The sequence below is a fragment of the Falco rusticolus genome, chromosome 1, assembly GCF_015220075.1.
Source record: "Falco rusticolus isolate bFalRus1 chromosome 1, bFalRus1.pri, whole genome shotgun sequence".
NCBI lineage: Eukaryota > Metazoa > Chordata > Aves > Falconiformes > Falconidae > Falco > Falco rusticolus.
The window spans coordinates 92355820-92383604 of NC_051187.1; the positions used below are offsets into that span (position 1 = coordinate 92355820).

Genomic DNA, 27785 nt, shown 5'->3' on the forward strand with positions numbered 1-27785 from the left:
CTTGGACCCTCAAAACCTGGATTGACCGGAAATAATCCAATGAAATGGATGACAAATTCTCATGGTGAAAACAAGTCCATTCATCCATAATCTCCCAGAATGGACAATCACAAATCATTTCATTGTTCTTCTGAAAAAGGTACCAAATGTAATGCTATACTTGGGGTAGAAAAATAAATGCAGCACTGAGCATCATCAGAACTTTTCACTAGGGCACTGATTTCAGTTCTGTTAAAGTGGGTTTTTTTGTAACTTATCCACAAGATAAAGTATCAAAATGTTCATAGGCAAAAACTTCACATGATCAAACTGAAGAAAAGGAAATATCCTGCACAACATTTTAAAGCAGCCAGCATTTGCTGAAAAGAACTGAACAACACAAAAGGGGAACACTTGAGAGGGAGAAAACATGTATTCACATTTGTCAGAAATTTTAAAGGTGCATTGTTTACTTGTGTATATAACTGCCTTGTAGGCATTCTGCTTTTGTTCTGGCAAACAAATGAAATTTATCAAAACAAATAGGCTTGTCAAAATATTCATAGATGTTCAGGAGCAGTAATTTCTGTTATTTCTATCTAAAGTCCTCGCATATTTTCTTGAATTATAGTCACAGCAAATACGATTAAAATCTAATAAAGAAATCGTCAGATGAGAGGAAAAATGAAAAGCCTTTTTATTACTGGGTTACATTTATGGCCAGTTTACCTCAAGTGAAGAGTTTTGAAGTTTCCCAGTTAGGACATCTTTCTCTTTCTCTAGTTGCTTTAGTTCACACTCAGATTTTCTTTTAAATTCCTCCAGCTGCATCTGGAGCTCCTAAAGTAAAAAAAGTAAAAAAAAAAAAAAAAAAAAAGAGAAAAAAAGAGGAAAAAAAAAAGAAAAAAAAAAGAAAAAGAGCAGCATGCAATAGCTGGGACAAAACATGCAGCATGAAAAAGAAAGACCATTTCTTCTACATCAACCTAGATAATAGAGCAGGTTACACACTAATACATGCTACCGTCTTATTCTGTATTATTCAATCAAATATTAGAATGAACCAAACCAAATTGTTAATACTAGTGTTAGACAACACAGCTCACATAATCCCAATCTTTCAAGGAAAGTTTCCCTGAGGTGGAAAACTACAGCATGAAGTGTGAGATTGTTTTCCCTTGAGTGGTGTTAAGAGTTCTAAAATAATTCACTGTGCAAGAATCACCCACAAGATCTGAAAAAACACAGATATACACTGACCATATGCCTAATGAGATGACTAACTAATGGGCAATTACTGGAAAAGGGAATCAAAGGGATTACTATCTTACAGCATCCATAAAGAAAATCCTAGTGAGGAAGTAAAAATAAAATAAAATAACCCCCTGAAAACTACATAATCATTTATTGCTGAAATAGTTTTTGAAAAAGCAGTGGTAATACTGCATGCAGGACAGTGACCAAGAGCTTGTAGCAATCATTTGTGGCAAATGTGAGCATTTACTGTAGAAAGACTGAATATGGAACTTCTAGAAATGTCCTGAAGTAATATATATTAAAAACTTTAATTAGTGTGCTTGCTCTTCCTATTTCTGCCGATTTGCTGACTCAAAAAATATTCTACCATATTTTCATACACTACAAATGGAGGAAGATTAAAAATAGCAATTTAACATCTGTCCTATCCTCTACAGCCCCTTCTCACAGCCCCTCCCCACCCCCATTTTTATAGCACAATGACTTCAGAATTCAATATGACAGAGAAAGTACCTAAAAACTAAGAAAGTGATAATCATTGGGAGGATACCATGATATTAGTAAGCAGAAGCACAGGAAATAGTGACATATTCCTTGCAATTCATAGTTGAATAAAGGAGAATACATTAGCATTTCACAGTTTAGGTACTGTTAGGTAGATATTAAAAGGATGGAATCAAACACAGAGACATTAATATTGCAAAGGAGAAATTAGCTTTAGTTCTGCCTATATGAAAAGGAGAGGATATAGTGGTCTTTCTGATTAAAACCTGAAGATCAGGTGTTGCACCATTCCCACTGCAATGCTGCCAACTGGTTCCTTCTCTATATCTTAATTTTTCTGTCTGGAAAATAAATATAATAATTTTCAAACAGCTGTTACAGGCCTTAATTACATCAGAGGATATAAATAGCAGTAATGAAAAATATTGTAATTGTATTTTTTGACAACTCAAGATTCTTCTGATTTAATTAATATGAATCTCTAAGAAGAGATGGTTATAAGCAATAATATTTATTGCCAATAAGCAATAAATGCCTACTATAATGCCTTTTTTCATGTTTAATACTTAAATTTGATCTGACTCACATGAAGAGTTTCAGCCTGGCATCATTTTAAGTACACCTGTACAAACTCACATTAAAGAATACACAATATAAAAGGCAAGATTCTTTTCGTAAGGCTTATACTTCATAGCCTAACTGCGTATCTTGAAGCACTGCATCTTCACATACTGATCAAATGTGAGCACTTTCACAATCAGATAAAATAATTTACTCACACAGGTTCCTTTCTGAGAAATGAGATTGCATAAAAGCATAAATTCCAGCAGTTTCATAGGCAGAAATGAATTTTTCTGATGAGCACTTAACACAATTCCTAGTCTCCAAAACCTAGAAGGTACTATGAAGTTCAACATTTAGCGATAGGAGCTGCACACCTTTTATGACTTCGCAACTTGTCAGCAAGTGATTTGACTATGCTCAAGTAAATGTTGAACACAGAAAGGTATAGTAGCATTAAAACTGGGTAAACTGGGTAGAAGTTCTTAGTGCCAAGAAGGGTCTAAAGAACACTTGACTAGTAGTCTGATTGTCCAATTCTACAGACCCTAACAGATTTTTTTTTCTGTCTACAAGATGTCTGACAAACACACAAGTACATTAGGAGACAGAAACTAAATTAATCCTTAGTTTATGCCCAAATTTGGCAAACCACTTGGGCATGCAGTGAGTTGTAAGCTTCACTAGGCATTAAAGCATGTGCTTATAACATTTAGGTTGCTACTGCACAGAAACATTACAGACTGCAAATTTCTTGAAGCCAAAGGATTTGTCTGTGAAGCCACAGACAGCAGTTCTCATGAAACAAATTCTTTGAAGAATCCCTTAAGCCAATCACTGCTAAAGCATACTAACAACAAAAATTACATCTTAGCCACTTAAAACACATTGAGAAAAGGTATTGTTCAGGTAACTTCTCTGGGTCCACAAGATGAGCATTCTTTCTGGCTGAAAGAAGGACATTGTGGATAACTGGCTAGCTGAAAAGGGTCACATAGACATAGTCCAGCTGGCTGGACAAAAATGCACATCGCTCTCAGCTTATCTGAAGTAAAGCAAAAATATAACAGGAAGATTGTGGTGGGAAAAGAATGTTGCAGGTGGGAACAGATAACTACAGAAGAGAAACTAGGGGCAGGCTTGGTATTTAGGCAACTAACCAATAATGAGCTTAACTTTTGTAATATGTATGAGCTAATTATAACAAGGCATAAAAGGTGACTGTAAGGTACAATAAACGAAGTCTGCTCATATTGAGTGACTGTGTCTTCCCTCCGTCGCAACAGGACATATATTTGCATGTATTTGTCTGTAACTAGTCATCATAACAGCTGCACTCTGAATCCATTTACCAACACTGTGCAGAATTAGAACCTCTGCCTAAACAATGCAAACTTTTGATTAAATTAATGTATCTGAATCTTTCACAGCAGTAATCCATGGAAATTTAAGCCAGAAATTGGAATACACCTACAATACATTTTTCTTCAAGAGAGGCCTTACATTAATCACTCCAACTCTAACATGCAAATCATGCAAGGATAAGTGTTGCTAAGAAGGCGGTTTATCACATCAAGGATAAATTCACTTTCCTGCCTGTGGAGCTTTTCACAGAAATACATCAGTTTGACTTTTTCTCCTTTTTTTTTTCTTTTTCAGTAAGACCATAGCGAGAAAATCCCTTGCATTTTATGTTAATTCAAAGTGCCTCCAGTGAGGATAATTCAAATGATGTCACTGTCACCAATAAGATTAAAACCAGATGAATTAAAGCATCTATAATTAGAAGAACATTCCTACCTTCCACATTTTCTTTCAGCTTCCATGAGGTTTTAGACTGGCTCGATTTCCTCTGTATGCTTCATTACAAGATCTTCCAGCCCTTTGAACAGCTATTCCTTCAGACAAGTCTTTTCCTTATGGACTGATGCTTGCCTTTACAAAGCAAGTGTCTCTTGTTCATACTCTCTTTTTAAATAGCTACAGTTCCCATAGTCTATAAAACACACTACCTATATAAGATGACAAAACCAGGGTACGATTCTCGGGTCACAGTAGTCTATTTTGTACTGAATATGCTATTTAGGTGGATATGCTCCATTGAAGAATACTGGCTTTATTTTAGTTAACAATGTAGAATGGTAGTGATTCAGGGCTGTATGCCTCTTCTGTAGTCTAGGAATGTGGGGTTTTCGCTGTTCTGGTTTGAGTTTGGATGTGTAACACTCCTAACCATACAGACTTCCTCAAGGGCCACCTTAGTTCTACGAAAAAGTATACAGACTTCCTCAATGGCCACCTTAGTGCTGTGAAAAAGTACAAAGGACAGTTTGGTTTTCCTTTATGTCTCTGATACCAGGCCTAATCTCCCAGAAAGCTAGCATAACAATATTCTAGTAGAACTAAAAAAAATACAAAAAAAGATTCAGGGCTGCACACCTGTTTAAGCAGAACAATTGCACAGAGGGAACTCTGAGGATACATACATTCCTCATTGTACTGAGTTTATTCCTGGTATTATTTCTGCATAGATTTTCAGAACTGTTTTCTATATTTAAAAAAAACATAAATCAGTATTCCAGCTTGACCTCAACAGAGGAAGTCTGTCTTGGACCTTGTTCTCTTTAAGGTTTTCATTACAGAAGCATATTTGAGAGCAAACTACCTGTTTAAGCTTTTGCACATCTTCAGAGCCACTCCTGTTCTGGCTCTGTTTGGTACAAGTCATTTGCTGCAGTTGTGTTATTTGATGCTTCAGTTCATCTACTTCATTAACAGCTTTGTTTTGGGAATTCAACATAGTTTCCATATCTTCTGTGGTATCAACATTTACATTTCAAATAGCATAACTTGTGGAATTTCAAACATGAGTGACTACTAGCAAGGGAAATACTTCAGAATGACATTAATGAGCATCGCACTACCTTTTTTTCCACTATTTCCTTCTCTTGAAGTGTGTGAAGAGAACTTGAAGTTCTCTTTGACTACACTTAGATCTTCCTCCACTTTTTTCACTATACCTTTTGATCCCAGAATTTTTTCTTGTGTTCCCTTAAGCTACACTTCCAAATCCTAAAATATACATGATATTACTTCTATGTTTATTACATATGTTCTTTTTTTCTCATCTGAAATAAATGGTCATTTTTTCTCTTGGTGTAGTTCCATGATATAAATCTTTCACCTACAGAGCTGGATGAAATGCATTTTTGGCTCTTCCATACTCTTAAAATGTCTCTGCTGCCAAAATATTTGTAATGTGGAGCCATTTCCTCAGATGTAGTAGGTATCATTGTAAAGCGAATGCTCATCAAGAGTTACCATCTGTAACTAAGACAATCCATATGATAATCTCAGATGTCCAAGATGATCCGGAACTTGGAATAGGATATATTTCCATTAATTTCCCAAGAACTTGCGCTACAAGTTAATGAATATTAGTTTGATTTTTTTTCTAGTTGCTGAAGTACAATAGTTTGTTAACATAATCCACAATACAGATGCCTAAAACCAGAAAAATTGGCTCCTACAGACTTTGCTGAGAATTGTCTGTCCATAACTAACAGCAAAAATTTGAAACATATTTAATGTTCTGTTTCTGAAGGTTCTAGTCTTGGTTGCCAGATGTCTAACATAATGCTGTTATGTTACAATATTCACTTGGACAAAATTGCCATTTGTTCCTATATGAATGTTGAGTAAAATCTCATGGGTTAAAGCTAACTTGTACTTAACACTCTCTACAGTTGAAAACTTAAAAGGTAAGCTTGATCCTTTCACCTCTGGCATATGCCAAAATTCTTCCAAAAGCAGACTGAACAGATGAGACTTAATAACTTGTCATCTTTTGTATCTTTGCATATGTGCACTAATGTGATACCTTTCATCTAAAGATCTCGAACCTCTTGGCATACACTAAGGGGAAAACAGAAAAGTCATCTTGCTTAAACATCAGTCGTTTTATCTTTCAAGCCTTATAATAGCTATTCTCGCTAGTATTTACTAATGATCAGAGGTACTACTGATTAATGAAACATCTCTGTTTCCCAGTCTGCCATTGTCCACAGGATTCTGAAACCAATGTAGTATTTAATGGGGGCATCAGAAGTAGCCAATTTAGAAAGGAGAAACTTCTACTTTATTTAAGAGAAACAGAAAATAACATTGTGTCCATTTTCCTTCTTCCAGATTTATGCTAGTCTGAGGCTCTCCCTTTTAACATTCAAGGCAATATTCTCCAGTGGTGTGTAAATCAGCCTCATTCCAGAGACTTAGAGGATCTGAAATGTACAAGTTGAGCATGTCACTCAGAAAATACTTCACTTTTATCCAGATGACACTGAATTTATAAATCAAATTGCTAATGACACCACCTTCTTCTTTCTAGTTCCTATCATGGTTTACATTATTTATTCCTAAAAGACTGGATTTTTTATATGATAAAACAGAACAGTAAACCATGTGCATAAATTTTCATGTTACCATTCTTCATTTCTCCTGAATGTTACTTCAAGTACCCACAAGAAATCAGGATCTTACTTTCCCTCTTCCCCTCTATCGCTTCTAACTTCTACAGAGCCAGGACACTTTTCCTTATTGAAACAGGTATTATGGATTTCCCTGATGCCCATGATGTGCCAGCCTGGACTGATGGGCTGAGGCCAATTTTATGAGGTTCAACAAGAAGTGCCAGGGCCTGCACCTGGGTCACAACAACCCCACGCAGCACTACAGGCTTGGGGAAGAGTGGCTGAAAAGCCGCCCAGTGAAAAAGGACCTAGGAGTGCTGGTTGACAGCCAGCTGAACATGAGCCAGTGGTGTGCCCAGGGGGCCAAGGAGGCCACCAACATCCTGGCTTGTATCAGAAACAGTGTGGCCAGCAGGATAAGGGAAGTGATTGTTCCCTTGTACGCGGCACTGGTGAGACCGCACATTGAATCCTGTGCTCAGCTTTGGGCCCCTCACTCCAAGAAAGACATTGAGGTGCTGAAGCATGTCCAGAGAAGGGCAACGGGGCTGGTGAAGGGTCTGGAGCAAAAGTCTTATGAGGAGCAGCTGAGGAAGTGGGGTTGTTTAGCCTGGAGAGGAGGAGGCTCAGGGGAGACCTTATTGCTCTCTACAACTACCTGAAAGGAGGTTGCAGCGAGGTGGAGGCCAGCGTCTTCTCCCAAGTAACAAGCGATAGGACAAGACAAAACGGCCTCAAGTTATGCCAGGGGAAGTTTAGATTGGATATTAGGAAATATTTCTTCACTGAAAAGGCAGTCAAGCATTGGAACATTGCCCAGGGAGGTGGTGGAATTACCATCCCTTGAGGTGTTCAAAAAATGTGTAGATACGGTGCTTAGAGGCATGGTTTAGTGATGGACTTGGAAGTTGTGGGTTAATGGTTGGACTTTATGATCTCAAAGGTCTTTTCCAACCTAAATGATTCTATGATTCTATAACCTCTGAAACTGCATCTGATACATGATGCAGTTAAGCAGAAAGGGGCTGCAGAGCTGTGCTGCAGATGTGTGAGACATACACCAGCTAGGGTAGACAGGCAAAGTGTGAAGTGAAAACTGATGGTGAAAGTCTCATGGTACAGCACATAAAACTTCACAGCTGTAAAGAACACTTCATTAAATGTCACTTGGTACAAGACACTGTTGCAAGAGTCAGACAATAAAAGCCACTTGATTCCCAACTTGCTAGCTCAGGTCTCTCATCTAACCCTGTTAGGTAAATCTCTGTTCAGTCAATAGGCAAATTTTACCTCTGTCCTCCCTCAGGGAATACAAAGTCTAGTGTTCAAAGAGTTCACCAAATGAGCTACTAATTATCTTAACTCCTCCTCTAGAACTTTCAGCACTATGTCCATCCTATTTGTCTTCTAAGCCTCTGAAACTGCTTTATTGCTTACAAAGCATTTGACTCTGTGTGAAATTTAAAAGACCTTTCTTCCCCTGAAGAATTATAATTTGCACCTTTATAGGCAGAGGTAGGGATCACAGTCTCATACTCTACCTGTATTCTTTCCTTCATTTTCTGGGAATGCTTCTTCCTCTCATTTATCTTCTGGCTTTTCTCCTCGAGGTCTGCCTCCAGCTTCTTTACGTGCTGCAGCAAAAAACCTTCCTCAGCCTCTGAGCTCTTCCTTTTCTCCATTTCTCTTTGCTGATAATTGTTTGTTTCTGTTATAGATTGGTGCATAGCTCTTTTCAAAGTCTCTTTTTCCCTCTCATAAGAGGCTTGCAGTTTGCTTGTTTTCAGTGTATATTCTTCAGTTGCTCTCTGGTTCTCACTCTTCAGGTCTTCCATCTTATTTATTAGAGCCTGTCCTTCCACACTGTATTTTTCATCTAAATTTACTTTTTTATCTAGATTTTCTCTCCCAGATGCTTTGCATTCATTTAGCAGTCCACCAGACTCCTGATTTAAATGTAGAAGCTTGTTTTCAAAGTCTGCATTGGTATCTACTGTGTCTGTAGAAAGGACTGTCTGTGCTTGGTTTGCTTCTGCTCTCGGCTCCCTCCCTTCCACCTGCTTCTTGCAGAGCGTTAACTCTGCCAAGGCTTTTTCCTTTAGTCTCCTGTGGTGTTCTACTGCAATTTCAAGGGCCTGAATGTGTTTCCTCAGCAATTGTTCTTCTTCAGCTTTGCTTTTACACTGGAGAATCGTTTCCCTTGTCTCAGCAAGAACGTGCTGAATTTCTTCTTCATGAGCCTCTCTCAGAGCCTGTATACTAGCCTCATGTTCATCATTCTTAGTGTTGAGGGCATATATCACCTGTTGAACAAGAAAAATAATAGGAAATTAAATTATCTGATGAATGGTTGCCATGAATTCAGTTACTATATTTATCAAGGTGTTAAATGCTGTAAGAGAATTACTGCTACAGTTTAATACTCTTGTTTCTTTGTGTTAGGGGTTTTTTTTGTTTGTTTTTTTTTTTTGTTGGTTTTTTTCTAGGAACAGAAGGGACAATTATAAACTGCAAAGTGTTATAGGGAAGGAAGACAATACTGTGAGAAACAGTATTTATTTTTCACTTTTTGTCAGAAATTTCCTTTTTTACTCTTGGCAAGTTATTCATGCCCCTAGTTTGATCTCTAACACAAAAAATTAAATAGGGCACCTTCTCTAGTAACTGACTCAATATTTGTAGTCCAGTTCAACTAGCCTTCAGTGCATGAGGACTGCCTCTCACATGCTCTTTAGCATTAGCAAGTGCTAAAAACCAGTAGTAGCAGATCTGTAGAGTGAAACCTGAAGTCCTGACATGCAGTTCACGTGGACCAAAATCACTCTGCGATGTAAACAAAAGAAAAGTTTGTAAGGAGGATTAAATTTTGCACTCCTGACTCAAAATAAAACACCACTGAAGATGCACTCCTGGAAGCCATATGCCTGGCAAGTTAGCTTGGTCAGCATTTCAAAATTGGTATTACTTGACTGCTTGTCTTTTCAGGCCCTCATTAGGACACATGGGGGCTAATCCAGTTTCTACTGGACATACCTATCTAACTCAAGGAGAACCATATATTACCTATTAATATGTGTGAAGGTTTTCCACTTGTTTGGTTGGCTGGTGGTTTTTTAGAGAACTTACGGCTCTACAAAGCTAGGTTTGGAATTTGTATATGAGTTATGACAGATAACTTTCAGTCTGGCCTGAGCCCATAGTGGTTAAGAAAAAGATTCCTAGATAATGTTAAAAAAAATTATAGTCCTGAGTGCATAAATAAATACAGAAACAAGATCACAACTAATTCTTTTCTTATACTAGAATTTTGGCCCTGTAATCTTCAATCCTGCTTCAGGGAAAGCTTCAACCGAGAGACCAGTAAGGCACCTTGACCACAGTAAGTGTCACAAGTCTGTAGTCTGTGCTACATAAACCTTGAGGATGTCTCCAGGATTATTCAATTTGCTTTGCTATGTCTAACCATTTTTTGGGCTATCTGTATATGAGTAACATATTGAATTGCAGTCATCCATAAATGAAAGCAAACACAAAAATACATCTTGTGTGTAGTCAACTTCCTCCCTGGCAGTAATGAATTAAGTATAGAAGCCTTAAAACATCACAAATGCAAAACATGGTCTGGATACTTTTCTGGATAAATATGTGACAAAAGAAAACAACAACATCATATTCCAGAAGAAAAGCAGACAAGAACTCACTGTCTACATTTAGATATGTACGTTTTTGGGCTTTAGATTACATGCTGTTAATTCTTTGTTATTTTTTAACCATTTTTCCTTTGAAACAGAAATAATTGCAGCATACCAAGCAGATTCCCTCTTCCCACTAACTAAACTCATTCTATGAACCTCTCTTAATCATTCAGGAGACAGACTTAAAAAATACAAGGAGAAGATCAATTTTGCCCATGGGTTTAGAATGACCAGAATTAGTTTGGGCAACTCTTCAATTAACTAGATTAGATGTTGATGATCACATTTCTGTTTCATTCCACCAGCAAAACAGAGATGAACATCTGGCCTTTGTGACTTACAGACTTCCACTCTTAATGATTAATTTATGTGGTAAATCAGCACTGCCTGTCTCATATTATGGTGTGTTCACGCTGATGGTGGAATTTGGGTTCCTCTGAAGTCTGACTTCATAAATCATAGAGATTTCCCAAATTCCGCTGAGCATTACAGCATCACCAACATCCTGAGTTATCTAAAAGAATGGAAGAAACTGACCTCCCTGCGCTATTATTCCTACACTTCTCTTCAATAGTGGCTAGAACCACAATGAAGAATTTTGACTTGAAAATGTATGCCCTTAAATTCAATCTTCGAATGCTGAAATTGATTCCTCAGTATCTTAACCTTCTTAAGAGATTTAATTTTTAGAGGGCTGCTGCTCTGTACTTGAGCCCCTCACACATGCCTTTCACTCCCTACCAAATAGAGCTACTATATTCCTATTCCAGATACCTCATTTAACAGACTGGAGTTATGTGAGATGAATCTGGGACTTTTATGTGCTTGAAGGAAAAATACTGGAAAATTATTTCAGCATCTGTACCTTGTGAGTGTACACACTGCTGACTACTGTGGTATAAACCTCTTAACAGTTGTGTTGATAAACAGCTTTTTAAAAGCAGCTCTAAAATGGATCAGTTTGACAGTACAGAAAAAATTGCTTTCAAATGAAGAGAGCAATACATTACTCTTAGTTACCAACATAATACCAATGGCTACTGCCTCCTTACAGCTCTCCAAAACTGCATGTACTGGGATATGCTGTACCGAATTTAAAGCAACTGAGAGTTATAAGACACTATTACAAACGTATACTTGAACATTTACAGTGCAGTGAATATGAATACATCTTATTAGTCCTATTTTATCCTCCAGATGCTGTAAATCTAAATGGTGTTTTCTTTCTTCATGGTGATGTAAAATAACAGAAAACATGCACCTCCTCAGTGAAGACAAAGCTAAAGCATTCAAACCAAAAAAGACTGTTCTGTTTTCCTACAGTAGTGTTAAACACTACTCTTGTAGGAACCTGACTAAGATAATGAAAAAAATGTTTCTAGCAGGTTGCTATACTAGCTGAATAAGAAGTGAGACAGTTTGGTATGGAAGATGAAGAGTGAGGATGGTAAGAAGAATCAGAGAAAATCAAAAGATTATAAGAGTTCTTCCATCGGGCCCAAGATAGTGGACACAAATCCCTCCTGAGAGAGAAAGGGCTAAAAGAAGATAAAAAAAAGAAACTTAAGAATGAGAAAAGGCCCTGGAAGGAGTGCCAAATAGGGTACTCCTGGCAGCACCCTCAACAAAGCAGGGAAGGAGACAAATTTCCATTGCTAATTAACTTGCCAGAGGCTCACTGATGCCAGGTGACAGCACCATCTCCTTCTCACTAGCAGTAGTATCTTACCTTCACTAGAAGGTGAATTTGTTTCTATGAACTCTGTCTTGTCTACTTCCCAAGCAGACCAAAGCAGAGTGAGGTATCCAAACATGTCAGCCTCGAAAGGGACTCCAATTTAAAGCAAAGGACAGCTAAATTATTAAAAGTAAGTTCAGTTATTGAAAGAAATGGCTCTCTATCCCTTAGCCTTCTCTAGTCATTAACTATACAGGTTAGAAAATAAAACAAACTCCCACAATTTATTCATTCATTCTCTGCACTAGTTTTGGCTGGGATAGAGTCAATTTTCTTCTTAGCAGCTAGTATGGGGCTACGTTTTGGATTTGTGCTGGAAACTTGATAACGCAGGCATGTCTTCATTACTGCTGAGCAGTGCTTACACAGAGTAAGGCCTTTTCTGCTAGGCTATGACTATCTACAGTGCTGATCCAATTTTACATCTATGCTGATTTCAGCTTGTGGTGGTTTGACCCTGGCTGAATGCCAGGTGTCCACTGAAACTGCTCTTTCACTCTCCTCCTCACCCAGACAGGGGAGAGAAAATATAACAAAAGGCTCGTGGGTCAAGATAAGGACAGGGAGATCACTCAGTAATTACTGTCATGGTCAAACAGGCTCAACTTGGGGAAATTAGTTTAATTTATTACCATTCAAATCAGAAAAAAACACCTTCCCCCCACCCCTCCCTTCTTCCCAGGCTTAACTCCACTCCCAATTTCTCTACCTCCTTCCCCTGAGTGGCGCAGGGGAACAGGGAATGGGGGTTGTGGTCAGTTCATCACATGTTGTTTCTGCTGCTCCTTCCTCCTCACACTCCTTCCCTGCTCCCGTGTGGGGTCCCTCCCATGGGAGGCAGTTCTCCATGAATTTCTCCACTGTGAGTCCTTACCACTAGCTGCAGTTCACACACTACTCCAGCCTGGCTCCCCCGTGGGGTCACAGGTCCTGCCAGCAAACCTGCTCCAGTGTGGGCTCCTCTCCCCACAGGTCGTGCCAGGAGGCTGCTCCAAGCACAGACCACCCACAGGGTCACAGCCTCCTTCAGGCATCCACCTGCTCCAGTGTGGGGTCCTCCATGGGCTGCAGGTGGGGACCTGCTCCACTGTTACCCTCCAAGGGCTGAGGGGCACAGCCTGTCTCACTGTGGGCTTCACCATGGGCTGCCGGGGAATCTCGGCTCTGATGCCTGGAGCCCCTCCTGCACTGACCTGGGTGTCTGCAGTTGTTGCTCTCACATATTCTCACTCCTTTCTTCCGCTGCAGTTCCCCCCTTCCTCACACCTTCTTAATATGTTACCCCCAAGGTGCTACCACCGCTGCTACTTAGCTCAGCCTTGGCCAGTGGTGGGTCCGCCTGGGAACTGGCTGACATTGGCTCCATTGGACATGGAAGAAACTTCTGGCATCTTCTCACAGAAGCCACTCCTGTAGCCCCCTTGCTACTGAAACCTTACCATGCAAACCCACTACGCAGCTGAATGATACTGCTGTAACATATGACCAGGGAACTCATGAACTAAGTCTCAAATCTCTCCTTGTGTCCTCTGTGGCTTCCTGAAACCACACAAATAATTTGACGCATCCAAATAGTTGCAGAAATAGTTAACACATAAATGTGTAGTACGAGAGAAGATTTAAAACAATCGGCACTCCAAACATCCAGAAGTGTTTCAGAACCTAAAATTACAAAAATATCTTTAAAACACAAGGAATTTTGTTTATATTTTTAAGGGTGTTTTTTAATTTGCCTTATGATTTTTTAGTTGACTTCAGCATCTTGCAAAAACACAAGCTGAAGTAATTTATTTTCCACTCAAATGAAAGGTCAGCTTCAGCTGGAATAAGTTTGTTTTCAAAGCTGGATTTGTGGAGAGAAATAACAAATGTTTGTTTTGTGAGCTTTCTGATTACATAGCTTACTACCATCCAACTCTTTAGAAAAATGCTATGAAATACATTTCTTTTTATAAGAAATACACACAGTTCATGGTTCATTTATCCACTAACTGTGGCAGTACATTAAAATTACCTTGACTCAACACAGACCATAACAGTGTTGACTTTCATTTACAAAACAATAAAAACACCTTTTTTCAAGCCTTTCACTGTCAAGTGATTAAAAGTATTTTTCCAGTATTTCCCAACCCTCAAACTTCTGTCTATTCATGTGGACTGGGCATGGACAACAAATTAAGAGTCAGAGCTGCAAAGACTTCAGGGCCAACTTACGTTCAGTGGACTTGATGAGCTCAAAGTAAGAGCTGAGAATCCAGCTACAGCTCAAAGTGCCAGCCTCTGACTGGAAACAGTATGTCTGCTTTTAGCTCTGGAAGCTATACTCGGAAACTAAGGAGCTTTGAGGATGCAATTTCCATGAAAAGCCAGACCAGATATCCCAGCGTCATGCTGCAAACATATGCAACTGGCTTGACATTGCCTTAGCTCGAGTTCAGCCACCAGCTCTCACCTATGTTGGCCACAACAACCCAAGGTGGTTTCCACAGCTCTTTAGGCTTCAGAAGAGCTGCATCACTTGTGCCCTGCACCAGAATGAATCCTAATTACTATACTAAAAAAGGACTTTGCTTCAGGAGATTCTCTTTTAGTGCAGGGTTAATCTAAATGCTTTCATCCACTGCTCCAACCATGGTAATAAAGCCTTTCAGATTCTGGAGGGGTGGGTGGGGGGCGCTCCATATGAAATCTGATGTCTTTTGGGCAGAAGCTCACTGTGCAATGTCTCACTCTCCTGAATGTCCCGCAGTATCCATAATACTTGTGGTTTTCCTTATCTAGAGATTCAGACCAGAAGAGGGAAAGTTGATATTACATTCTTAAAATTTGAATGTATTGCCCTTTTTCCTACATGTACCATGTATTACTGTCAGTCAAAAAACTACACTGAGATACTAAAATGTATCAAGAAACTACCAGCATAAAATGTCTACATCTTTCTTAACTCTTTGGGCGTGTTTTGTTTCCTTTTTCTGCCTCTCCGGGGTTTTTTCACCCTTTTAGTTTAAATTCTATGCAATAAATTCCACAGGCACATTTATTTGTTCCCATTTTTTACTTCATTTTTTTTCTGTCTAGTAGGGTGCAACACTGAGCATAGAAAACCTTAGTTTAGTCGCCTATGTATTGCACTTGATCTCTCAAGTGCAATCAAACATAAATTTAGCCCTGGCCTAAATTTTGCTAAAGAGACATCCAGGTCTCCCTCATTTGTATTTTATAGTTTCTAATAAGCTAAGAAGAATAATTGCCAGGCAACTTAAGAATTAGGAAAATAAAAGTATATTGCAAGAACGTTTCCAACAAGCAGAGCAGGTGCTAAAAAAGGCATGAATACCACATCTCAAAAATTTCAGCAAAGCAAAAAAATACTGTAGAATCACAAAAGGTAATTCTAGATAGAGACTCCTCTGCTGGGAAACTAACATGCAGTTTATTAAAAATAGTTCCAGAAGAAATTTCAGTAATCCCTTCTCTTTACACTGGTCACAAATCCACCTGCTGTGACTCTGGTTGTAAGCAGTGCCTCCTCAGCACCTCAAGAAATAGGTCTTCTTAGACAGTCATGGAAAGATTAAAGATTCCTCCAGTCTGACATGGTCACTCTGAGAGAAATAAGGTTGTTCTGAAACACAGCTACAACAGAGGAAGGGCAGAGGAGGCCACTAGTAATTACTGCAAGGAAACAATGAGAAAACCCCTATGCATTTCATTCTCAGAAGAATCTTTTCCTGCATGCAAGAATCAGGATTCATCTCACCTAACATCATCCATTTAATCATTACACATCTAATACAGGTTAGCCAAAGGAGCGAGACAGGTGCCTCCAAAAGATAACGTTTCCCTTTGCAATGCAGGTAATAGAAGTGAATTGCTTCAGGTGTTCAGTTGTTTTGTTATTGTTCCTTCCTGACTTCCCAGCTCTTCCTTTTTCTATAGAGCCGGGACAGAGTCCCGTACAAAGGGAAGAGAAAAGTTTCAATTCTCAAAGGCCAAAACAGATTCATTGTCTTCTGTTTCTATGTTCTCTGTGGTTTCTCTCCATCCTGCCCTAATGTCTCACTTCACATCAACTTCATTTCTGCATACACACTTCATGTTGTTTTACCAACACTTTACAAACCAAAACAGATACTGAACACACATATACCATGCACATCTGCTTTGATGCATGATTTTGGAAAAACAAGCTTTTTTCCAAACTGAATGCAGTTTATTTTGTCATCCATCTATATTCCTTTTTTCATTCCATCTTATTTAGGTGCTTATGACTCTCTCTAAATTAGTATCACCTGTTAATTTTAATATGTTGTTTCTTTTTACTTCTAGGTCATTAATTAACATATGAAATAATGCAAACTAGCTCAGATCTTTGTAGTATCTGCCTCCCTACAATATGATGTTACAAACTTTTTTTACAGTTACTCATTTTGTATCTTATCTGTCAAAACCATTTTCTACATAGCTTTGACATAATTTTGCAAAGCTTTAATAGCAAAAGCACTATTATTTTTTGTAGATTTTGTATGCAATTAAAAACTAGAATAAATAAAATCAGTCAGCATGACATTTACACGAAATACATTTCTAGTTCTAGTTCTCCCTGAGGTCAATCAAATTCATCCTGAGTGTATTTATCAGGTTAAGCTGTATTCAAATGCTGTCAGTGAGAATCACATTACTTTTCAGTAAAAGTTAAATTAAGTAAAATGTCTGTCAAACCCCACAGAACTAGATGAAAACACTTTAAAAGATGATGCTTATTCATTGATAAGTCAATGTACATCAACACACACACATATGTAGACAATCAGAAAGACCAAATTGTTTGATTTTAGAGTCCTTTCTGTTCACCTTTTCTAATCTATGTCTTGGCAAAATTATTGCATAACTCCTTAAGATCTCAAATACCGCCACAAATCTCTTAGGCTTTTACAGTCCTGGATGAGTTCAACTCCATCTTATGAAGCCGTTTCAGATAAGATAACATGCAAGAAACAGAAGTTTGACACAAGCCACATTCATATCTATGCCCTCTGTCTGTCTGACAGTGAAGTCAACAATTCTGTGTCAATAGAAGGAATAAAAAGTCTTTATTTCCATGTAATTCACTGGTAATTTAGCTGTCTGATTTTTGTTACAGATCAAGAACTTGATAGAAGACCTTTATAGGTTTATATCCCAGAAGCTTGATCTCTATTGTGCTTCAAAAATATGAGCTAATGAGTCTCATTAACCAGATCTACATACAGTTGTGATGGAATTTGCCAAATTAATACTCAGGTTTGTGAAAATGTTTCATTACATCCCAGATTTTTAAAGATCTTTACGGAGTCTAAATGCAGACATATGTTCAGGGCTATCAAAGAGTTGCTTTGTGTCTAATGATATTTATCTGAAACTTTATCCTGCCAAAACATCTTTTAAATTCTTGTTACAGATCATGACAAAGCAACATTGTCCTATTTTACAATAAATGCAGTAAAAAAATTTGTAAAGCAAGTTCTCACTTGATTCTTATTAAAGTATTTCCTTACTTTAAATACAGTAGAATTTGGTAATCTTGCAAATATAAGCTGTAGAACTGTTCAATTAATTACAGCCCAGGGTTAAACAGATTTTCCCGACCAAATACATCATACATCTTTTTGTGGAGACAAATATTATAAATTATTTTTAAAAAACAATGTTTACTGCAGGTTTTCCCCTCCATGTAGATCTGTGACAAGCATAGATAAAATGAGCTCTGTTTCTTCCTAAGCCAGGCTAAAGCATTATACAGATTGGATCAATTTCTTACTTTCTAGTAGTTCACAGGTGAAATTCTGATAGAGGATTTTTTAAACTGTAAAAAGATGTCTTTACGTGTTCTACATACTTTGCTAATTAAGAAAAGAAGCTATCAAACCCCTCAGGTATCCATGAATTAATAATACCAGTTTCTACTACTGCAGGCACCAACATTTAAAGTTCTTTGCTGCTGTAAGCAAATTCAACAGTGGGAATATATATGAAAGTTTCACAGAGCCTCTGCCACTACTCTGTTAACAAAAGGGTTGTTATTTTTTTCTTCTCAGTTTATTATGCATACACTTTAGAAAAAGAAAAGCACAGTATTCTAGGGGCTGTGGAGATTTCAGTTGCCTTTCTCATTCTAACAGTATGCAGTTCATACTCTTGCTTTGTTATGACAAAAGATATTGTCTACTTTGAGAGAGTAGTCTGTTTTTAGAACAGAGATTGTGGAAAGAGTCTCTCCTGTACTAGCAGCTATCCTACTGAATACATCCATTGAAATTTTGAGAAAGAATTTAGTATCAAAGTGGTAGTTGACTACAGGAATTGCAGAAGAACCTCACAAGCACATACATGATAGACAGATAAATTTCAGTGCAGATTAAGGTAATATAATGTACTTTAACAGAGCAAATCTATATTTTCCATACATACTGGCAGAATCTAAATCTGCTCAGAAAAGAAATTTTGAAGCTATAAAACAGACAATGAAGACAGAACTCAGCTAGGTAATAGGACTTCTAAGCAAGAAATGCAGAACAAATAAAAAAAACCTCCCTATATCACAACTGTAAGTCTACAATTCATTCACATTTCATATATAGCATGCGGTTATGGTTGTCCCCCACCCTTAAGCAGAGTCTAATTGAACTTAAAAAAGGTATACCAAAAAGCAACAAGAATAATCAACCATGATAAAAGCTTCTTGCATGGAAGTAACACAACAAAGCATGACTCTCCAGCTCTGAAAGAGACACAGCTAAGAAGGGAACGTAACTTTGTTAGAGATTAAAATACTGGGATTTAGGTGTTCACTGGTGTTCCATTTAAGTAAACTCCCATTATAGTCCATCAACAGAGATCCAGTCAGTAAAGCTGCAGAGACCAAAGAGTGATTCAGCTCACTGAGGTAGACACCTAGGTCCTGACTCACTTGCCTAATGTCAGAGATCTGGTGCCCTTTGGGATGCCACAGGCACATAAACATCCACACAGGAGTTTACAAATATGCCACAGGCTTTGCAGGATAACTGTGCTTTTCAGCAACTAGGCAGATGATGCTCAGTTCTCAAATGACACTACTTTTAGCTAGGTCATAAAACTGAGTTCAACCCCTAATGGTTGGTCTACTAAATTACTCTCTAGGCTCTACTGATTACATTGGCAGCTTGGACATACAGTACACATGAATGGTAAAGTATCTTAATCGCAAACTGAATCTCCTCTGTGACATCCCTACAGTCAAAAGTATAATGAGGAAGGCAAATAGCAAATGATCACGCATCACCTTTTCCAACATATGAACTACAAAACAGCTTGGAGGTGGCACTTTACACAAGTGCACTAGAGGCACGGCATATTCCTCTAACTCTCTGGGCACCACCAGAGACAAGCTACTGGCTCAGGCGGACCTCAGCATACAGTGGTTTTTCAAAGATATTTTTCTTGCAGTTTCCCTCCTCCCTTTCAAAGTAGTATTGCAGGAGCCAGAATCAACATATTATTCTGTAAAGGGCTATATAATAATACACATCATAACACTACACTATTACTCATGTACCCATGTAATTTTTACCCAAATACTCATCACAGCAAAATGGAGGTAGACTGAATACAGCGACTACTCACACTTCCATTAAGCATACTGATGTGAATAAGCTGTAAATAATATGGTCAAGTTTGTATTCATAAACCAATATTCATTTTAATGCATAAATAAGCTTGTAATTGTATAGCAACAAAGGGGTTAAAATGTCTGAAAGATCATATAGACTGTTCTGGCAAGAAAGTTGCAAATCTCTGCAAGGGGAGCTGTCCTCCTTATCTGCAAAGCAAGCTGCCCTACCAAGGAGATAACGGGACAGCAGGATGGCCTTGAGTAAAATTACGAGGGGTATTGTAAAACCCTGGGAAAGATTTCTACAAGTCTGCCAACTCATCACTTTTGAGACCTAAGGTGAAAAGTACACCATGAGGAAGACCTACGGCCTTCCTCCCATAGACCACTGCCCACATTCTAAAGACCCCGGCCCACAATTTTTGGAAGAATCTGCGCAAGCGTGAAGCTAATTAGCATATGAAGTGACGGTAGGCAGATTCAGGTAATGAATATGTATAGGCGTTAATTGAATATTCATTGTTTCATTATATAAATATAAGATAATCTGCCCCTTTGGGTGTGTACGATTGGTGGAAGGATCCCCTGTACACCCGGCGCCGACAATAAAGAATATTTAGTCACTAAAATCTGGTTTTGGACCTGTGAATCAATACGCATATTAAGCACATACTGGACACCTCCTGAGATTGCACTGACGATCACAATACCAAGAAAATTTAACTACCATTGATTGACAGAACAAGTGGAAACAGTATGCAAAATTTAAACTGGTCTGAAAAAACACAGCAGGTCTCTGAGCAACCAAATTTAGCTGAAGATGTCCCTACTGATTGCAGGGGTATTGGACTAGATGGCCTTTAAAGGTCTCTTCCAACCCAAACCATTCTATAATTCCATGATAATTCTAGTCCAAATATTAATGCTTACATTAATTTTTAATTGTTTTAATGTTAAATTTTTAAGCATTGGAGTTTAAAGCTTTAAGCCCCACAAAACTGACAGCATCGTGTTTATATCATGAACAATGAGTGCACTGGATAGCGAAGAGGCACCTGTCACTACTCTGACTTGACTATACTCCCTGGGCCACACGTTGCCTGAATTCACACCTCTGGGTGCACAAGTGGGCAGGGAGCTGTGCTGTTCTCCAATACACATGCCTCACCCCAAAAACGAGGGGACAAGGACTGTAAGGTGTATTGCCAAGAGTGTAGTGGCAATGCACTGCAGACACATTGCAAAGTCATGTAGTTTTGAGACAGTTTACTATTCTCATGAAATACTAAGTTATATCATCATCCTAGTAACAACATTTAAACACTGTAAAAACGTTTAAAAGTACCAGCTATAGTTCTTAACAGCCCTGTTAACAGATTCTAGTAGTTCTCTCTTCCTGCATGAAAAAAGCAGAATATTATGTAATCTTAGATTTACATCTCAAAGTAGCTCTTATAGAACCCTCTAAATGTCAGTGCATAGTCACAACCAAATGCTGTAGCTTCCAAACATAATTAAAACAGAAGACTTCTCTGGCAGTAACCTGATTTAAGTTAAAACTGTGTTTAAGTGCCTAAAGGCCAAGTCATACAAAGTTCTGAATGACAACTACATTAAAAAGGTACAATCTTACTTCAGATGAATTTCACCAAGAACATTGAGAAAAAACTCCCTATTTGAAAACAATCAGTTTGTAATTTCTTTATGAATAAAGGCAGTATTTCCTCAGTAATTGGGTTATATGTGTTTTGTTGCTTCCGAGACCTTTGGAAGACAAATGAATATACATTAAGTAAAATGTCAAGTCTGAACCAGCACAGCCAAGCCTGAGCTACTGTGCCCCACTGGGAGGCAGGATAAATTAAGTCAGTGCCGGTGCTGGATGGCTTTATGCAAGACAAGCTCACATGCCTATCTGTTCCTACTAAAAGCACAAAGTGGTCTTTAGCACCACACACAGAGACAGTCTGGTTGTGTAAAAGCAGGAAAAACAAGTGAATGGTTACAGTGAGATAGCTAATGTGCTTAAGATCTGACTGTAGAGGTGGCAACAGAGGTAGTTCTACCTTAATGTAACAGCTGTTTTAATAAAACACAAACACTCTTTTACCTAATGAAGATGTACGTGACTTTGGGGAAGAAAAAAAGATACTTCACATTAAAAAAGTATTTTATATACCATACACAATGCTGAAGTGCTCAAAAGCCTAAATACACAGCTTTATAATATTTAAGGAAGAACATCTCAAGCTGAGTTGGCATTGACTTCTAACTCAGGTATAATTTTCTTAATTGTAAAATAACGGCATCTGCTTACTGCTTGAAGAAAATGTTAGGAGAGAGATGCAGTTACAGTGTCACTGAAAAGGGTAGTTTTATACATTACCCATGAAGAAAAGATAGGACATGAAAAAATTATAACCTTGCAATTTTCTTTTGTGCAATTAATGGATTGCTAGATAGTCCTATTACCTATTGTCTGTAATGTGCATACTAATAAAATGCACAATATTTTGTATATAAACATTTACTAGGGTTCCTTGAAACAGTGATGTGAATTTAGTATGCCGTTTCCATTATAAAAGTAGCTGTCAGTTAATAAAGCCATCAGATTATCTGCAAACTTGGTATAGTCAATGGTAAATTCTCATGGTAACAAGGTAATTCCAATACACAGATGTCATTTTCATCCCTTGAATTAATTTAAATGACAATTTCTAGCCATCCAAATAATAAGATGCTAGATCCCTTCCGGTTAGAAATAGTGGCTTTAATACTGCTTTCAACTAGTTGAACAACACAATTATATGACATTGCACACATATTTTATGATCCTGGAATTCCCTTTTATAGTTCTCTAAGGAAAACATTGTGATTACAAGAAATCTTAGTTCACACATTTTTGTCAGCTGGTAGGCAAAAACAATGCTAACTTTGAAATCCTGATAAAAAATCTTACCAAAAAATCATGAAAACAAATACAACATAAAGTAGATGGGGATACTGATAGTTGACTGTTAGTCTTGTTAGTACATAATTTAAGCAGCTTTATACAAAGCTTTATAAAAAGGTTCTCTCTCTTTGCCTACATGGAAACCAGTTTTTATATTCCTCGCCCAAAGGAAAAACACTGTTGCTCCAAAACCACGATCCTAGTTTTTATGCTGTTCCATTTTGCTTCATTTCTGTAGAATATTGAATACCTCTCTAGAGAACTGAGATCAAAAAGCCTCAAGCACACAGGAGAGCTCTGGCAGCATAACAACTAACTGCACATCATCTGAGCCACTGTAAGCATTGGTTACTGAGTACTGTTAACACATCACAATAAATAAGGTCAATAAACTTAGCTTAAACAATGTGGAAAAGGCAACTTATTTCAATTAGGAACATGAGTAGACAACAGGAGTGCTCTGTTACGGTTGCTCAGCTGTTAGGTGCTTCCAGAATAAGCCATCAGAATTTGATCCCATTTCATTCCTAAACATATCAGCCATTTTTTAAAACAGTAAATAAACCAGGAGAGGTTAAAAGATCTAATATATAGCCATCCCAAAAGACACTGGAGTGGTGTAAACTGTCTATACCCTCACACACAGACCAGGCCACTTGCTAATTCTTCTGTAAATTTCCACCTGCAGAATGAAAATAATAGAAATAAATATGAGCATACACTTCTGTGCAAAAGTCAGACACCCTTTCTTAAGTCATAAATCAAAGTGGGTGTTGCTTATCTGGCTGATTTTCCACTGAAGCTTATTTAATAATGTTCATATTTTCTACCCTGCTGATTGATCTGAGGGGCAATAAACTTCCTGGTGACTGATGGTGGTAAGTAGCCAGTATGTTTAACATTTTCAACTGTTCCACATAGTCATTAAGGAACATTTGCCTAGGCACACTTGCTCCGCTTCAACATTTCTTTCCCCTGAAGGAAAAAAAGGGTTCATAATTGTGTTTTATCAGCAATTAATTTTTCCTTGCAATGGCACTCTCTTCCTCTGTCAAGACAGTATCCAATCATACATACACAAAATTCTTGCTAGACTGCTTGATTTTTTGACTAACAATCTACTTGACCAGAAATACTGGAATTTAAAACGTGCTTCTTACAACAAGACTCCCAAATTCTCAATATAGTGTCAGATGAACCCCTAGGGAAAATGAGTTTGAGGGTATCTACTCTCAATAAAAATACTTCTTCATCGGTATCTCGAAATTTGTCGCTAAGAAGGAAGCAGAACTGTTTTGTGGCTCTCTGATCACCAGGTAATGTCACCATCCTACTTATTCATATTAGGCTGCAGTCCAGAACAGCAAATTTGGTTTGAGCCCCACCAGCAGATGTTTGAAAAGAAGCCCGAATAGCACAGATATCAGCAGTATACCTAGTCTAGTCCTTGCCAGCCCTGCCCAAGCTGCCTTTTCAATGAAAACTGATCCACTTTCCTCAACACTCATCTTCAGGAGTTCATTTGCATTTCTCAGCCTATCCCAAATAAAAAGGGCTGTTCTGAGAATCCATAAGCACATGAAAATCCTGTAATAGCCAAGGGATTTTAGAAATCTGTAGCTTGAGGCAGCAGGGAGTGACACCTGAAGTGTCTTATAAAAGTCACCATGCATTTTAACCTCCATGTTGTTGCTAAACAGATCAGAAATACAAAGAACCAGCAAGCACAAAACAGCATGTCAAGGGTCCAGCGCCTAATGGAAAAGTCTAAACTTAATTACTGGTACAGAGTTGTGCATACTGCTACAATCTTAAGAATACACTAACTTCAATTCCCTATTAATTTGAATGAACTACCTACCAACGGTGTGATTTGTAGAAGTGAATGACAAATACAGATGGCCATTCCCATTTGCAAGCACTGTTTCTGTTTTAATTGCTGTAAGTTCATAAATCAAAGCATAACTTATTTGGAAATAGCTGCAATGTTATTTGGAGCTCTCATCCAAACTCACTAATCTTACCAGAGCTTTTAAACTTTTTACCTGTACCATGGGAACAAAAAAATTCAGTTTGAACTTTTTAATATACTCCTTTTTCAATATATTTTTTTCCAAACAAAATCTGGTTGTCCCACATATTCATTTAGTGCTGTGAGCTGAGGTTTTAAAATGCAAAACCTAAACCGTACAATTAATAATAAACCTCTGCCATATTTTCATTAGTGTACTTCAAATGTGGGCAGAAAGATGTCTAATGGTAAACAAGGATGGGGCCAATTCTGCCTTGAAATGCAAAAGCCACCTTACTTTTGAGGAAAGAGAGGGCAGAGAACTGAAGAGGGAGCCTGACTGAGCTTACAAATACGCTCATTGGCTTTGTTCATTGTAATAGCTTGATGTGGAAAACCAATGTATTTTCTACACATCAACAGTGAAAAAAGTCAATCTTTGTAAGAAGGGCCAGGAATCTAAAAATACTGATAAATAGAGTACAAAAAACCTTGGTTTGCTGCCCAGAGAAAACAGAATGTTTCTAAAGGTTTGTATTTTTTTTTGCTACAGCCAAAAAGGTGCAGAACACATAAATGCACCACTGAAGGTATAAAAACTTACTATATTGTACCTCTCTGAAAGCAGAAATAGCAGGACAGTAGAATGGGAGCAGCTTTCACGACTCCTGGTCACCTATGGGGATTCCTGTACCAACTCATCTCTTACAACGTAATCAGCTCTTCATGCAATGATGGAAACTCCACCACCTCACCCAGCTTAGTTCTGCTGTTGATGCCTTCATACACCCCTCCTTTGCCTTTGAGAGCAGGAGACCATTACTGACCATGTAACAAAGGAACAGAATGTAAATCAAGCTCTGTATCCTACACCTAATTTAAACATCTTGAATTCATTTCTCCTGGCACAATGAGGAGTAGATGAGTAATTATATCATTATCTCCCCATCAATGAAAAATTAACATCACTGGGACAAGGAGTTGCAGCTGTGTAACAACAGCAGTATTGCACACTAGGTTAGAAAAAGGAAACGAAAGCACTACAGGCAATTTAAAGTTAGGAGGGATTTTATTATAATTATCCTGACTGTAATATAGTCAAGAAAACAGTGAGTCAAAAGAAAGCTCTCAAAAGTTCCCAGGCCAAAAACGACAACAAGTTTTCCATACAGCCATTACTCATCCAACCTGTCTCAGATTTTTCTTCTCAGATGCTTGTTGTTGGTACAGCGTTAGTCTACCCAGAATTTAGAATGGAAAACATATGATTAAAATTCCAATTCTGCCATGAGTTCTCTGTAAGTCTAGTGTTATTGCAAAGAAAAATTGTTCTTATTATTGTGGCCATTTTGGAATGGCCACATTCCAAAACAGAATGACATGCTTTTCAGAAGTACTTTTTTCAGCTTCAGGCATAAATCATTTTTATTTCGGATGACTGAAAAGCATTTGGAGGGGAAATTCTATTAAAAGTAAAGAAATCACCCACCCACATTTTAACAGTAGAAATTTAACCAAAGCTCTGAAAAAAACAGTGCAATGAAATTTTGCCACGATCCTTTGCAAGGGGGTGATCTTCCCCCCCCTTTTTTCTGCTGAAGTAGCAGAACTTTCTTCCCCAACCCAAAGACAAACTTTATATACGTAATAAGAGTTTTCAGAAAGAAATGATATTTTTTCCCCTTAAAATTTAGTTGAGATTAGAGAGACTTAAAAAAAAATCATTTATTCTGTAAAAAGGAAGGCACAGAAATCTCTACAGAAAATGAGTTTAGCTTGAGAGCTGAAAATTTTGAACACGTGTTTCTTTGCACAGATCTCAATATGCTCTGTCTGCTGTTGAGAAACAGATCAACAAGAAAGGGAGCTGGGGATTCCCCAACTCTTGTTACTGTGAAGTATAAGCTATCAATTAAGAGATCCACCTATAGCTTTTCTACTAGAAAAGGTAATACTGTGATTTTTTTTTTTTATACTTACAGACAAATTTTACTTAGTGTGCAAAAGTGATAAAAGACTTTTTGTCCCCAAGTGACTAGCAGACAGAAAACAATGGACCACCTCAGCCCATCTTAATGTAATTTGCAATCAACTTTCATGTGATTGAGCGATCAGGAATGTTATCAATAAACAGAAAGTGCTTATCTTTAAGTAGTTTTACAGCCCTCATTCCTCAAACATATCTGTGTTCAAAACAATAACAAAAATTGATTTGTGTAGGTTTTCTTAAATCACTACAGAATAAAAATGTACCTTGAAGAGTAAGATGTGCATTCATGGGCAAAAAGTAAGGATCACAATCAAAGCACTGGTAAAGTAAATATTGATATAGTACAGTAGGTATAATACAGCAAGTATGTGTGTAAATTTAGGTAGCACTTGTGTATATATTCACACACATAATGTACATTATCACATACAGTCATCATCAGATGAGAATAATGGCACTGTAATTAGTAACCCATTCTAAGTTTAACATCATAACGACTGCCTATTGTTTCACCTGCATTTTGAGTCAGTGGTTTTTCATTGTCAGCGTTTTTTCATTGCTAAAATGTCTAAACCAATTGCAGTGAGGTTACAGAGCATGTAAAAGCTGGATGAGTAAACAAGGGTAGGAAATAGGTTTTTCTCACTGACACAGATGCAACAAAAAATAGCTTAAAAGAGAACTCCCACCTCCTACAAATTTTCTCTTATTTCTTAATATGGTGTGGAAATTGTTCAAAACATTTCATAGTGTAGCTCAGTATTGACTAAAAGTTCAAGTACACTATACCACGTAATTTAGTCCTGTCTCTCCTCCAACTCCTGTCTTTTACGAATGTCATTTAAAGCATCTCTACTTATGCACATCAGGAACAATTAAGTGCAAGACAACAAGTAATACTGTACTTTAGTACCACAGTTCGGCTGCAGCTTTATAACAATATTAGTCGAGAACCTATAAAATGCAAATTAATTGCCAGCTTTGTCATTCAATAA

The 27785-nt window shown here is 37.8% G+C and overlaps 1 protein-coding gene across 6 annotated transcripts in view; it reads right to left on the bottom strand.

Moving 5' to 3' along the window:
* The window catches only part of FAM184B (family with sequence similarity 184 member B), a 46991-nt gene that overhangs the window by 17594 nt on the left and 1612 nt on the right, over nt 1–27785 (bottom strand). For 5 of the 6 annotated variants that reach the window (XR_005104572.1, XM_037390042.1, XM_037390022.1 and 2 more), the window contains exons 2-4: nt 8312–9073; nt 2007–2081; nt 709–819 (exon numbers count right to left, since the gene is read on the bottom strand). Coding sequence is in view for 5 of the 6 variants with exons in the window: in XM_037390042.1 (XP_037245939.1) it covers nt 709–819; nt 2007–2081; nt 8312–9073 (948 nt within the window). In the remaining variant the exon portion in view is untranslated. The remainder of the gene's footprint in view (nt 1–708; nt 820–2006; nt 2082–8311; nt 9074–27785) is intronic. The other variant, XM_037390034.1, reaches the window with a different exon arrangement.